Source organism: Phycodurus eques, chromosome 1 (assembly GCF_024500275.1).
Source record: "Phycodurus eques isolate BA_2022a chromosome 1, UOR_Pequ_1.1, whole genome shotgun sequence".
NCBI classification, from domain to species: domain Eukaryota; kingdom Metazoa; phylum Chordata; class Actinopteri; order Syngnathiformes; family Syngnathidae; genus Phycodurus; species Phycodurus eques.
The window spans coordinates 198,495-213,937 of record NC_084525.1 but is presented as its reverse complement, the minus strand read 5'-3'; the positions used below and the strand labels follow the sequence as shown (position 1 = coordinate 213,937).

The 15,443-nt window shown below is 48.7% G+C and overlaps 1 protein-coding gene across 1 annotated transcript in view; it reads right to left on the bottom strand.

Annotated features, from left to right (window-relative positions):
• The window catches only part of lama5 (laminin, alpha 5), a 262,541-nt gene that overhangs the window by 83,681 nt on the left and 163,417 nt on the right, over nt 1–15,443 (bottom strand). Inside the window, 5 exon segments of the mRNA XM_061670415.1 lie at nt 4,430–4,541; nt 4,950–5,060; nt 6,540–6,685; nt 10,178–10,318; nt 10,402–10,585. Coding sequence (XP_061526399.1) covers nt 4,430–4,541; nt 4,950–5,060; nt 6,540–6,685; nt 10,178–10,318; nt 10,402–10,585 — 694 coding nt within the window.

Genomic DNA, 15,443 nt, shown 5'->3' with positions numbered 1-15,443 from the left:
AACCACATCTGCAAAAACCAGAGATGCAATACTGAGGCCACCAACCTCGGCTGCGCTTAGAAATTCTGTCCATAAAAGTTATGAACAGAATCGGTGACAAAGGGCAGCTTTGGCGGAGTCCAACCCTTACCACCGAAAAGGAGTTACTGCCAGCAATGCGGACCAAACTCTGACACTGGTCGTACAGGGACCGAACAGCCAGTATCAGGGGGTTCGGCACCCCAGAATCCCGAAGCACCCCCCACAGGACACCCCTAGGGAAACGAAAATGAAAGCCTTCTCCGAGTCCACAAAACACATGTAGACTGGTTGGGCGAACTCCCATGCAGCCTCGAGGACCATGCAGCCTGTAGAGCTGGTCCACTGTTCCACGGCCAGGACGAAAACCACACTGCTCCTACTGTATCTGAGATTCAACTTCTCGACGGACCCTCCTCTCCAGCACCCCTGAATAGACCTTACCAGGGAGGCTGAGCAGTGTGATCCCCCTGTAGTTGGAACACACTCTCCGGTCCCCCTTCTTAAAAAGGGGGACCACCACCCCAGTCTGCCAATCCAGAGGCACTGTCCCCGATGTCCACGCGATGTTGCAGAGGCGTGTCAACCAGGACAGCCCCACAACATCCAGAGCCTTTAGGAACTCCGGGCGAATCTCATCCACCCCCGGGGCCCTGCCACCGAGGAGCTTTTTAACTACCTCGGTGACCTCAAACCCAGAGATAGGAGAGCCCGCCTCAGAGAACCCACACTCTGCTTCCTCATGGGAAGGCGTGTCGGTGGAATTGAGGAGGTCTTCGAAGTATTCTCCCCACCGACTCACAACGTCCCGAGTCGAGGTCAGCAGCGCCCCATCCCCACTATACACAGTGTTGGTGGTGCACTGCTTTCCTCTCCTAAAACGTCGGATGGTGGACCAGAATTTCCTCGAAGCCGTCCGGAAGTCTTTCTCCATGGCCTCACCGAAGTTTTTGCTTCAGCGACCACCAGAGCTGCATTCCGCTTGGCCACCCGGTACCCATCAGCTGCCTCAGGAGTCCCACAGGCCAAAAAGGCCCAATAGGACTCCTTCTTCAGCTTGACGGCATCCCTCACCGTTGGTGTCCACCAACGGGTTCGGGGATTGCTGCCACGACAGGCACCGACCACCTTACGGCCACAGCTCCGGTCGGCCGCCTCAGCAATGGAGGCGTGGAACATGGTCCACTCGGACTCGATGTCCCCAGCCTCCCCCGGAACATGAGCAAATTTCTGTCGGAGGTGGGAGTTGAAACTCCTTCTGACAGGAGATTCTGCCAGACGTTCCCAGCAGACCCTCACAATACGTTTGGGCCTGCCACGTCGGACCGGCATCTTCCCCCACCATCGGAGCCAACTCACCACAAGGTGGTGATCAGTTGACAGCTCCGCCCCTCTCTTCACCCGAGTGTCCAAGACATGTGGCCGCAAGTCCGATGACACGACCACAAAGTCGATCATCAAACTGCGACCTAGGGTGTCCTGGTGCCAAGTGCACATGTGGACACCCTTATGCTTGAACATGGTGTTCGTTATGGACAATCCATGACGAGCACAGAAGTCCAATAACAGAACACCGCTCGGGTTCTGATCGGGGGGGCCGTTCCTTCCAATCACGCCCTTCCAGGTCTCACTGTCATTGCCCACGTGAGCATTGAAGTCCCCCAACAGAACAATGGAGTCCCCAGCGGGGGCGCTCTCCAGCACCCCCTCCAAGGACTCCAAAAAGGGTGGGTACTCTGAACTGCTGTTTGGTGCATAGGCACAAACAACAGTCAGGACCCGTCCCCCCACCCGAAGGCGGAGGGAGGCTACCCTCTCGTCCACCGGGGTGAACCCCAACGTACAGGCGCCGAGCCGGGGGGCAATAAGTATACCCACACCTGCTCGGCGCCTCTCACCGTGGGCAACTCCAGAGTGGAAGAGAGTCCAACCCCTCTCGAGAGGACTGGTACCAGAGCCCAAGCTGTGTGTGGAGGCGAGTCCGACTATATCTAGTCGGAATTTCTCGACCTCACACACCAGCTCGGGCTCCTTCCCTGCCAGAGAGGTGACATTCCACGTCCCTAGAGACAGCTTCTGTAGCCGGGGATCGGATCGCCAAGGTCCCCGCCTTTGGCCACCGCCCAGCTCACACTGCACCCGACCCCTATGGCCCCTCCCACAGATGGTGAGCCCATGGGAAGGGGGACCCACGTTACCCTTTCGGGCTGTGCCCGGCCGGGCCCCATGGGTGCAGGCCCCATGGGTGCAGGCCCGGCCACCAGGCGCTCGCCTTCGAGCCCCACCACCAGGCCTGGCTCCAGTGGGGGGCCCCGGTGACCCGCGTCCGGGCAAGGGAAAACGAAGTCCATTGGTTGTCGTCATCATTAGGGGTCTTTGAGCCGTGCTTTGTCTGGTCCCTCACCTAGGACCTGTTTGTCATGGGTGACCCTGCCAGGGGCATAAAGCCCCAGACAACTTAGCTCCTAGGATCACTGGGACACACAAACCCCTCCACCACGACAAGGTGACGGCTCAAGGAGGGGTAGCGCCGTTGTATTGTTTGTTAAAATGTTGTTTTATGTCAGTTAGTCCCCTGATACCATAAATAGTTGCAATAAGGTGAATGTTAATCGAGCTTATGTGTGCGTATCCCCCCTCTGCAGCTTTGGTTGTGTCGAAACTATTTTATTTTTTAATTATCTTGCACCAGGAGTGAAGGTGTTTTCAGGGCACATGACCTCTCTTGTTTTCAATACGTTGTGTATGACGGCAATAACACTTATATACTGTTTTTGTCTATTCTGGACAGTCAGTGTGACAGCACTGCTGCGTGTATAAACCGCCAACACTTACTTTAGTAATGTATGAAGAGCAAAGCATTTGTTTCACTTGTTCGTATGCTAGGCGGCACGGTGGACGACTGGTTAGAGCATCTGCCTTACAGTTCTTAGGCCCGGGGCTCAATCCCCGGCCCCGCCTGTGTGGAGTTTGCATGTTCTCCCCGTGCCTGCGTGGGTTTTCTCCAGGGACTCTGGTTTCCTCCCACATCCCAAAAACACGCATGGTAGGTTAATTGACAACTCTAAATTGCCCGTAGGTGTGAATGTGAGTGTGGATGGTTGTTTGTTTGGATGTGCCCTGCGATTGGCTGGCAACCAGTTCAAGGTATACACCGCCTCCTGCCCGATAATAGCTGGAATAGGCTCCAGCATGCCCGTGACCCTAGTGAGGAGAAGTGGCTCAGAAAATTGATGGATGGATGTTTGGATGCTTCTGTTAACATGTTGAACCAGAACATAGTGGGTTGCAAGAAATTCAATGCAGCCTTGCAACACACCTATAGCCTAACCTAAATATCTAAAATGCCATGAAGTAGCTACACTTCACTTCTAAGATATGACCATCTCCTATCTCATAAGAATAATTATTAATTAATTATAATTAAGGTGCCAGATTTTGGGAAGTATTCAATATTACGTCATGAGTAATGCCGGTTGTTTGGTATATATATTAATTGGGAACAATCGCTATTGCTCAAGACAGGTAATGGACGACAGCTAACGTTACCCCCATCACCTTATACTATAAGTATCTGTATTATCCCAACATTATGACCATCTTACCGGTGGTAGATGTATGACATTTTGGCACTCAGTGTGTCCCTCGGTTACAAAAGCCATCTCCTCCTGCTGACCCTTTTCTCTTCCTGCTCACGGATGCGGTCACTTTTACCTGAAAACTCTTCAAACTTCTGCTGCAGGAGCATCGCTGGAGACGTGGAGGCAGCAACTCCAGCGAACATGTCTGTTATTTTGACACATTTCGCAGCATCTACAGACAGCCTCTTCGTTTTCTTTGCAGGCAACTTCTCCGCACCCCCCCTTTTGTTTGTTTTTGTCTTTCAAATTTTCCACTCATTTATCCAACACCTGTACGCACTCAAGTAAATTAGCGGGTGCTTGGAAGGGTTCGGGCCACTATCGTACTAGATCATGATTTCTTCTAAGATGAACCAATGGGCTGCAACCTCTAAATTGAATTTTAAAAATAAATGAATACATTTTAAAAATCCGCCAGCATCGGCCATGAGGACCGGCCCACCGGGCATTGTCCCAGTACCCCGATGGCCGGTCTTGGCCTATCTATCCTATCTATCTATCTATAAATATATATATTATATATATTTTAAATTGAATATGAATATAACCACAATGTCTCCTTTAAAGGTCGAACATACAGTGCTGACTGACAAAAGACATATCCACATTTCTTTGACAAAATGTGAGCTACTCGGCCTTTTCCAGTCGTTTATATGTAACATAAAAGTGGTTCAACAAAACAATCAGCTTCCACTAATATGGACAATCAATTAAAATATCAAAACACTTGTGAGCAACAAATGTTTTCCCGAATTCAAAACGATTCCTACCATTTAAATCCTTGGCCACCACGTGGATGAAGCCCAGCAGGTCTTGCGCCCTCTGGTGAGTGTCGGAGGTGCTGTTTGCCAGCTCGCTCAATTGCTTGGCCGTCGTTGCGGTCTGAGAACGCCACCATAAAGTCAGCACGGACATGAATTGTGTCTGAATGGAAATGTTTACTTTCCACCAAGTGCTCTAGTTGGAGGTTTGCAATTGTGCATCCTATTTGGTAGGGTAGGTTAATATCATGATGTCACAGCGTGTAAGGCATCAACAACGAAGAAGAAGTTGACACAAACAACAGTGTAAGGCATGGTTCTTCTTGATTACAAGATGAAAACGAGTGTCCGCCACTGTGTATCGCTTCAGCCTTCAAGTACTTTACCACTAATAAGCTACTTCTTCTGTTTGGTAACCCCGAAGAAAATGACATAATGTACAGATACAATAGATATAAGTACAGTATACTGTTGAAAAATGTCTACCAAAGTGGACTGCTTGATGGAAAAATGCATTTATAAGCATCACCTTGTCCTGCAGCATGTCCACGTCTGCGCTGATGTTCACAATCTCGCCATCCAGTATGTTGGCGCGATGGCGGCTCCCATTCAGTGAACTGTAGTACTTCTTGGAGGTGTGCTGCGATGGCCGCAAGATGACAACAAACGTATGTAGACATAGTTCAGTACCACATGGACGAGTCAACGTTACACCAACAACACCCCGACTTTTGAATCCACGCACCCAATTCAACACCCTAAAAAAGTTGGTGCGTCACTATTCCCTGCACCCCTACTGCTTAAATCCACCCAAACTAGTGAAAACAAAGCCTGTTTAGTACGTATATTGTTATGCTGTTTTTCGAACAAGCTTTCCTCAACTTTGCAAGTCATGCACCTCCTTCAACACCCTGACACAGCTGATGTATCCCTATTTCCAACCAATCAACCCCCCGAAAAAAAAAAAAATCCAAACCCTATATAGCATATCCATCTCTTTTGCAAGCCACGACTCTGTTCAACAAATGGTGCAATCCTATCATGACCACCCCTCAACCCACCCAAACAAGGCTGTTTAATGTTTTGTCATGCAATTTTTACAACATGCAACAGGCTTTATTTACCAAACTTTTCAAGCAACACACCCACTTCAACACCCTGATGTAGTTGGTGCATTTTTGTGTCTGTCATCAGCTATTACGTTGGTTTGAAGACTAAAATAATGCTAAAAACCATCAGTGCAAGAGTCCAACCCACCGTTTAACTTGTTAGCTGCCTCAGTGTTGGCATAGACATATTTATCAGAATCAGATCAGAATCAGAATCATCTTTATTTGCCAAGTATGTCCAAAACACACAAGGAATTTGTCTCCGGTAGTTGGAGCCGCTCTAGTACGACAACAGACAGTCAATTGACAGAGAACACTTTGGAGACATAAAGACATTGACACAAAAAAAGAAAAAACAGTCACTGAGCAGTAAAGGGTTGCTAGTTATCTGGTAATGCCGGTACATTATTATTTTTTTTGACAACTGTGCAAAAAAAATGTAGAGTCCTCTAGCACTTAGATCAGTTCGAATGACTAATATTGCAATAGTCTATTATTGTTTCACGCACCCAATGGACCTGACTGTAGTTCCTCGCGGTGTAGGCTGAGGCTCGGAGCGGGAGTGAGCTCGTCAGACTTCTACACATCGCGAAAGCCTCCTTTGCACTATATAATCTTAATCCATTTATTTTAACATGAATTAACACTTTTGTTCACTGCTGCCGTTGGGCACAAGCACATCTTCGTGTGCGTTCTTTTTAGTTGGTTTTTGCCACTTTCTTCTTCGCGGTCGGCAGACTGTAGGCATCGAAACTGGTAGCCGAAATGTTTTAATTTGAATGATTCTGGGAGAACCGGAATGTTAGTCCCGGTTCCATTCAGTTCTCGATTCTCAACCCTAATCGTCATGTATTGATTCTAAGTCGCAGAACAGCCGTTTACAAAGTATAAATCAAATCCCCTCTTCGAAAGTAATTGGCACACTGCTAATTGCAACAACACAACCCATCCTCAATCCACTTAAAAGAAAAAAAAACACTCGGCTGTGTGTGTATGTGTGTGAAACTCACGGTGATGTCATTCATGGACGCGTTGAGCTTGCGCAGCTGCATCCAGGCCATGGTGCTGGCGTTGAGGTTGAGCAGATGTGCAGCGAGCGAGTCAAAGTCGATCTTGTGCAGATCCTCCAGCAGGACAACGACGCAGCTGTCACATGCTGCCATTGTAACACACACTTATATTACATGACATACGTGTCTTTCTGTGTGCGCATGTCTATGCGTTTGTGGGTATGAGGGGCCACCAGAGCATTTCAGGATTATCTCTCTTCAATACAGAAAATGAGATAATTTTAAGAATGACGTGTGAGCGGATCCTCTCCTTGAGCCGTCACCTTATCGAGGTGGAGGGGTTTGTGTGTCCCAATAATCCTAGGAGCTAAGTAGTCTGGGGTTTCACGCCCCCGGTAGGGTCACCCATGGCAAACAGGTCCTAGGAGAGGGACCAGACAAAGCACAGCTCCAAAAAACCCTATGACGAACAAAATATCTGGATCTAGGGTTCCCAGACCCGGGTCACCGGGCCCCCCCTCTGGAGCCAGGCCTGGAGATGGTGGAGGCTCGAACGCGAGCGTCTGGTGGCCGGGCCTGCCCCCATGGGGGCCGGCCGGGCACGGACCGAAAGGGTAACGTGGGTCCCCCTTCCCATGGGCTCACCACCTGTGGGAGGGGCCATAGGGGTCGGGCGCAGTGTGAGCTGGGCGGTGGCCGAAGGCGGAGAACTTGGCGATCCGATCCCCGGCTACGGAAGCTGGCTCTAGGGACGTGGAATGTCACTTTTCTGGTAGGGACGGAGCCTGAGCTGGTGTGTGAGGTTGAGAAGTTCCGACGAGATATAGTCGGGCTCGCCTCCACACACGGCTTGGGCTCTGGTACCAGTCCTCTTGAGAGGGGTTGGACTCTTTTCCACTCTGGAGTTGCCCACAGTGAGAGGCGCCGAGCAGGTGTGGGTATACTTGTTGCCCCCTGGCTCGGCGCCTGTACATTGGGGTTCACCCCGGTGGACAAGAGGGTAGCCTTCCTCCGCCTTCAGGGTGGGGGGACGGGTCCTGACCTTTATTTGTGCCTATGCACCAAACAGCAGTTCAGAGTACCCACCCTTATTGGAGTCCTTAGAGGGGGTGCTGGAAAGCGCTCCCGCTGGGGACTCCATCGTTCTGCTGGGGGAGTTCAATGCTCACCTGGGCAATGACAATGAGGCCTGGAAGGGCGTGATTGGGAGGAACGGCCCCCCCTATCAGAACCCGAGTGGTGTTCTGTTATTGGACTTCTGTGCTCACCACGGATTGTCCATAACAAACACCATGTTCAAGCATAAAGGTGTCCACACATGCACTTGGCACCAGGACATCAAGTCCAACATCAACTCCGTCCTCAAAAAGGCCCAAACGCATTGTGAGGGTGTGCTGGCCAAGCGGAATGCAGCTTTGGTGGTCACTGAGGCAAAACCCGGGCGTGGGAGGAGTTTGGTAGGCCATGGAGAAAGACTTCCGGACGGCTTCGAGGAAATTCTGGTCCACCATCCGGCGTCTCAGGAGGGGGAAGCAGTCCACCATCAACACTGTGTGTAGTGGGTATGGGGCGCTGTTGACCTCGACTCGGGATGTTGTGAATCAGTGGGGAGAATACTTCGAAGACCTCCTCAATTCCATCGACACACCTTCACATGAGGAAGCAGAGTCTGGGGTATCTGAGGCGGGCTCTCCTATCTCTGGGGTTGAGGTCATCGAGGTGGTTAAAAAGCTCCTCGGTGGCAAGGCCCCAGGGGTGGATGAGATTCGTCCATAGTTCCTCAAGGCTCTGGATGTTGTAGGGCTGTCCTGGTTGACACGCCTCTGCAATATCGCGTGGACATCGGGGACAGTGCCTCTGGATTGGTAGACTGGGGTTGTGGTCCCCCTTTTTAAGAAGGGGGACCGGAGGGTGTGTTCTAACGACAGGGGCATCACACTCCTCATCCTCCCTGGTAAGGTCTATTCAGGGGTGCTGGAGAGGAGGGTCCGTCGGGAAGTTAAATCTCAGATTCAGGAGGAGCAGTGTGGTTTTCGTCCTGGCCGTGGAACACTGGACCAGCTGTTGACCTTCGGCAGGGTCCTCAAGGGTGCATTGGAGTTCGCCCAATCAGTCTACATATGTTTTGTGGAATTGGAGAAGGCGTTCGACCCTGTCCCTCGTGGAGTCCTGTGGGGGGTGCTTCAGGAGTATGGGGTACCGAACCACCTGATACGGGCTGTTGGAAAAGGGTGGAGTACCCTCTCCAGGTCGGGGATGAGATCCTTCCCCAAGTGGAGAAGTTCATATTTCTTGGGGTCTTGTTCACGAGTGAGGGAAAACTGGAATGGGAGATCAACAGGCGGATCGGTGCAGCGTCTGCAGTGATGCAGACTTTGTATCGGTTTGTTGTGGTGAAGAAGGAGCTAAGCCGAAAGACGAAGCTCTCAATTTACCGGTTGATCTACATTCCTACCCTCACCTATGGTCACGAGCTGTGGGTCGTGACCGAAAGAACAAGATCCCGGATACAAGCGGCCGAAATTAGTTTCCTCCGCAGGGTGTCCAGGCTCTCCCTTAGAGATAGGGTGAGAAGCTCGGTCATCCGGGAGGGGCTCAGAGTAGAGCCGCTGCTCCTCCGCATTGAAAGGAGCCAGATGAGGTGGCTCGGGCATCTGTTTAGGATGCCTCCTGGACGTCTCCCTGGTGAGGTCTTCTGGGCACGTCCCACCGGGAGGAGACCCCGGGGAAAACCCAGGACACGCCGGAGAGACTACATCCTTCGGCTGGCCTGGGAACGCCTCGGGATCCCCCCGGAAGAGCTGGAAGAAGTGGCTGGGGAGAGGGAAGTCTGGGCGTCCCTGCTAAAGCTACTGCCCCTGCGACCCGACCTTGGATAAGCGGAAGACAATGGATGGATGGATGGTGTGAGCGGATGTGACGCTTTGTTATAATAGCATTTTCGTAAGACTGAAAGGACTTGTATGTGTACAACTACAATGCCCGGTTAATTACCATCCATCCATCAGGTTGAGAGTTTCAGTACTGACCGTGAGCATTTCAGTAGTGTTTGTGAGAGCCTTTCAGCAGTATGTGTCTCAGTGGCGTATCAGTAGTGTGTGTAAGTGTTTCAGAAGAGCATCTGTGAGCACTTCAGAAATCCATGCGAAGGACAAATTTGTCAGTAGAGTGTGAGAGCATTTTAGTTTTGTATGCGAGAGCGTTTCAGTAGAGTGTGTGAGCGAATAACTTTTCAGTGGTATTTGCCTGTGAGTGCATTTCAGTTGTGTGCGGGAAGCGCTTCAGTAAGAGTAAGATTGTTTGACTGTGAGCATTTCAGAAGTGTGTGAGCTAATCATATTTCAGTTGCTTTTGCCTGTGAGAGCATTTCAGTCGTGTATGAGAAGCACTTCATGTGTGAGTAAGAGCGTTTTCCTGTGAGAGCATTTCAGTGGTGTGTGAGAGAAGCACTTCAAGTGTGTGTCAGAGCCAGTGAGAGCATTTCAGTAGTAAGTGTGTGTGTGTGTGTGTGTGTGTGTGTGAGCATTTCAGTAGTGAATGTGACATTGTTTCAGTAGTCTATGTGAGAGCGTTTCAGTAGTGTGTCTCTAAATATGTACTTGACAGCCCCTCAACTCTGCGCGTGTGTACATTGTCACCTTCGCAGTGCAGGTCGTGACCATGCGCAACGGGAATGTTGTATTCATCCGAACAGGTGTCACACTGTTTTCCCATCATGCCGTCCCGACAGCGGCACTCTCCAGTCCGCGGGTCGCAGTGTCCACCCTTACAGTCACACTCTGACCCCACAAACAAGACATACCTTCATTCCATTCACTGTGTAAAATCACTTCCCATCCCATTTGTGTTCGCGCTCGCTCACGCTTGCATCCGTCAGCTCCATAGTCCCAGAATCCGGGAGCGCAGTGGCGACAGTTGGGTCCATTGACGCCGGGCTGGCACGTGCACTGACCGCTTTGAGAGTCACAAGGCCGCACCAGTGCTGCCGAGGCACCACAGTCGCATGGACGACACCCAGCACATGACTCGAAACCAAACGAGCCGTCCTGAGAGACGAGAAGAATGATGCAGGAATTTGGAGTCAACAAAATGGAATCTGGTAATAGAAATAGTCTGTTTCAGCGTCAAACTGTCACCAACGTAAAAGCTTGTACAGATATGTCTGTACAAGATATAAAGTGGTGTGAAGGTGTTTGCCCCTTCCAGATTATTTTTTTTGCATGTTTGTCACACTCAAATGTTTCCCATAATCAAACAAATTTAAATATTAGTCAAAGACAACACTCGTAAACACAAAAGGCAGTTTTGAAATGGATTTTATTATCTCGCCCAGAGTCAGCTTTGGTAGGTTCCAGCACGCCTGCGACCCTAGTGAGGACAAGCGGTACGGAAAATGGATGGATGGATGGACATCTTGATGACTTTTGGGAAACTACTCTGTGGTTTGATGAGGCAAAAGTTGAACCTTTTGGAAGGTGTGTGTCCATGTAATGACGTGGTGTAAACGTAACACCACATTTTAGAAAAAGAACATCATACCAACAGTAAAATATGGTGGTTGTCGTGTGATTGTCCGGGGCTGTTTTGCTGCTTCAGGACCTGTCCGCTGTCTATCAAAATATCGTGAAGAAGAAGAAGAATCACCTTTATTGTCATGAACATGCATGCATGCACATGAAATTTGTTCTCTGCATTTAACCCATCACAGTGAACACACACACTTGTGAGTGGAACACACTGGAGCAGGGGGCAGCTAAAGCGCCCGGGGAGGAGAATGTTCGGCCATCTGTCCATGACCTCGAGCTGAAACTAACTTGGGTTCTACAGCAGGACAATAATCCAAAACACACCAGCAAGTCCACCTCTGAATGGCTGAAGAAAAACAAAATGAAGACTTTGGAGTGGCCTAGTCAAAGTCCTGACCTGAATCCTATTGAGAAGCTGTGGCATGACCTTAAAAAGGCAGTTCATGCTTGAAAACCCTCCAATGTGGCTGAATTGCAGCAATTCTGCAAAGATGAGGCTGAGTGTGTCAGAATTCCTCCACAATGCTGAAAGAGACTCATTGCAAGTTATTGCAAATGCTTGATTGCAGTTGTTGCTGCTAATGGTGGCCCAACCAGCAATCACCTTTTCACACTGGGCCATCAGGTTTGGATTTTTTTCTCCCTTAATAATAAAAACCATTTAAAAACTGCATTTTTGTGTTTACTTGTGTTGCCTTTGACTGATATTTAAATTTGTTTCACGATGGGAAACATATAAGTGTGACGTACATTCAAAAAATAAGAAATCAGGAAGGGGGCAAACTATTTTGCACACCACTGTATCATATAAAAGTGACTTTTTAATGTTGAGAATACAAATAGTTGTAGCTGGACTGCCTGCCCACCCACCAAGTGTGAAATTAAACAACCAAGTAAACCGGGTCTGTGAGAGACCCTTTCTTAATTTTGACTGATTGTGTCATCACAATACAGTCAATCTACATCATACTGCCACCACACTGATGTTCTCTGCCCATGACTTGGCAGCTATGCTGAACCGTGCAATTCTATCCCCGTCCATCCAATGTTTACATTCATATACTGAACCTCCAAAACACTATTATTGCTACAGTCACAATTACAAACTTGTCCATTGATAAATTTCTTTCACTAATTTAACAGTATTTACAATCATATTTTGGCGGCACGGTGGACGACCGGTTAGAGCGTCTGCCTCACAGTTCTGAGGACCGGGGTTCAATCCCCGACCCCGCCTGTGTGGAGTTTTCATGTTCTCCCCGTGCCTGCGTGGGTTTTCTCCGGCCACTCCGCTTTCCTCCCATATCCCAAAAACATGCGTGGTAGGTTGATTGAGGACTCAAAATTGCCCGTAGGTGTGAATGTGAGTGCGAATGGTTGTTTGTTTCTATGTGGCCTGCGATTGGCTGGCAACCAGTTCAGGGTGTACCCCGCCTCCTGCCCGATGATAGCTGGGATAGTCTCCAGCACACCCGCGACCCGAGTGAGGAGAACCGGCTCGGAAAATGGATGGATGGATGGACAATCATATTTTTTATTTCTAACATTAGAAATTGGATACTGCCTACTAACAGTGATTTCTTTGCTTGAGTCCAAAAATTCAAGTCAAGTGAACAATCTTAAAGGTATCGGAATCCCTTGTCTCTTTACCCCCACTTAGCAATATTGTTGGATGACTTATTTTTCTGAGCAGCCTATGTAATATGTTATAATTTGAAATGTGGAGATTTCATTTGGAAAGAGGGAAGTACTGTATGTCGGATGATTTATTTTTGCAGTGATATCTGTATTTGTATGGAGTGGACCTATTTCATTTTTGGGAATAATGGAATGTATTGGGGAGGGATCATTATTCTCTCTCCGTGTGATGTTCTTTCACCCATGACTTTCAACTTGAGATCAACACTCACTCGTACACCACTAAAAAGTGACACTGTTCCAATATGCTTAAATAATTCAGCATCTCATTACTTCGAGGGGGAGCAGCGGCGGCAGCATGCGGAGGGACGGCTCGCGGGGCCTCCCGGTGGCCGCCGCCGGCCGGGCTGCAGCTTCGCAACGCTGAGGTCTACTAGCAGCTGATCCCGGCCGGCCACATGGGGCAGTCAGCCAATCAGTCTGTTTTTGTGACATACCCACCCACATGGTCACATGGGTAACAGGTCCAATCAGGTGTGTTTATACTCGCGCTCCACTTCGAACGCTGTACCCTGGCTGTAGCAGCCTGAGTAGCACCAGCGTGGCTGCGTACAGCCGGCCCAAAATTAAATTTTAAGTACAACGGCTCATTATTCTATGCTGAGACAAGACCACTATGACAGAGGCGCTTTTAATTTTGCGATATCGCGATATTGTGAACATTGTTACATCCCTACTAAACACTAATTTACAGTGGATACGGAAAGTTTTAAACACCCCCTTTTTCACTCTTTGTTATATTGCAGACATTTGTTCAAACCATTTAAGTTCATTTTTGACACATTAATGTACACAAAGCACCCCATGTTGACAGAAAAAAACATAATTGTTGAAATATTTGCAGATTTATAAAAAAAGAAAAACTGAAATATCACACAGCCATAAGTATTCAGACCCTTTGCTGTGACACTCATATTTAACTCGGGTGCTGTCCATTTCTTCTGATCATCCTTAAGATAGTTCTACACCTTCATTCTGCTGCACTTAAGGTTCCTAAAAGCACAGTGGCCTCCATAATCCTGAAATGGAAGATGTTTGGGAGTATCAGAACCCTGCCTAGAGCTGTCCGTCTGGCCAAACTGAGCAATTGGCAGAGAAGAGCCTTGGTGAGAGAGGAGAAGAACCCAAAGATCTCTGTCGCTCGGGAGATGGGAGAAAGTTCTAGAAAGTCAACCATCACTGCAGCCCTCCACCTGTCGGGACTTTATGGCAGAGTAGCTCGACGGAAGCCTCTCCTCAGTGCATGACATATGAAAGCCTCCATGGAGTTTGCTAAAAAACACCTGAAGGACTCCAAGATGGGGAGAAATAAGATTCTGTGGTCTGAGGAGACCAAGATAGAACTTTTTGGCCTTAATTCGAAGCACTATGTGTGGAGAAAACCAGGCACTGCTCATCACCTGTTCAATACAGTCCCAACAGTGAAGCATGGTGGTGGCAGAATCATGCTGTGGGGGTGTTTTCAGCTGCAGGGACAGGGAGACTGTTTGCAATCGAAGGAAAGATGAATGCGGCCAAGTACAGGGATATCCTGGACGAAAACCTTCTCCAGAGTGCTCAGGACCTCAGACTGGGCCGAAGGTTCACCTTCCAACAAGACAATGACCCTAAGCAGCCTTCTGACCCTCTGAGCAGCCTTCACCATCCTTTGCAGTGCCTTCCTCTCTGCAGCCAAGCAGCTGCGGTGCCACATGGAGAATCAGAATCATCTTTTTTTGCCAAGTATGTCCAAAAAACACACAAGGAATTTGTCTCCGGTAATTGGAGCCACTCTAGTACGACAACAGACAGTCAATTGACAGAGAACACTTTTGAGACATAAAGACCACCCCAGATCCTTTTCAAATCTGCAGTAGAAGGTATTCAAGTCGTTGGCTAGTGTGCTATTGTTCTCAGCTTGGGGGGATCGTCGCTTGTAATTGGTCGGCGATTGGAATGCATGCCAGACTGATTTAGAGTCGTTAGCGCTAAACTGTTTTTCCAATTTTGCTGCATAGGTCCTCTTTGAAATGTTAATTTCTTTAGTCAGCTGGTTTCTAGCTCGATTATACATGGCCCTCTCCCCGCTTTGATATGCGTCCTCCTTAGCTTGGCGAAGCTGCTTAAATTTGGCAGTGAACCAGGGCTTGTTGTTGTTGAGTGTGCGAAATGACTTTGTTGGTACAAATAACCTCTTCACAGAAACTGATATAGGATGTGACAGTGTCCGTATATTCATCCAGGCTGCCAGCTGAATTTTCAAAGACACTCCAGTCTGTGCAGTCTACACAGCTTTGAAGTTCCATCTTTGCTTCATTGGTCCACTTTTCACTGTTTTCACTGTAGGCTTCGCGCATTTAAGTTCTTGCTTGTACGTCGGTATTAAGTGAATTAAGCAGTGATCAGACAAGCCCAGTGCTGCACGAAGTTTGGCACGGTATGCGTTTTTTAGCGTAGTATAGCAGTGGTCCAAAATTGTATTTATTTATACAGTTGATGTGCTGCTTGTATTTAGGGAGTTCGTGGTTGAGTTTAGCTTTGTTAAAGTCCCCAAGAAGAATGAGGGGTGAGTCCGGGTGTGATGCTGGTGCTGGGGACGCTCTCCACCAGTAGCGTCGTTAAGCCAAAAATGTTTTTAACTCTTTCAGTGCTATGTATTAATATGTTTTATAAAATCTGAACATTTAGTGCAGTGAACATA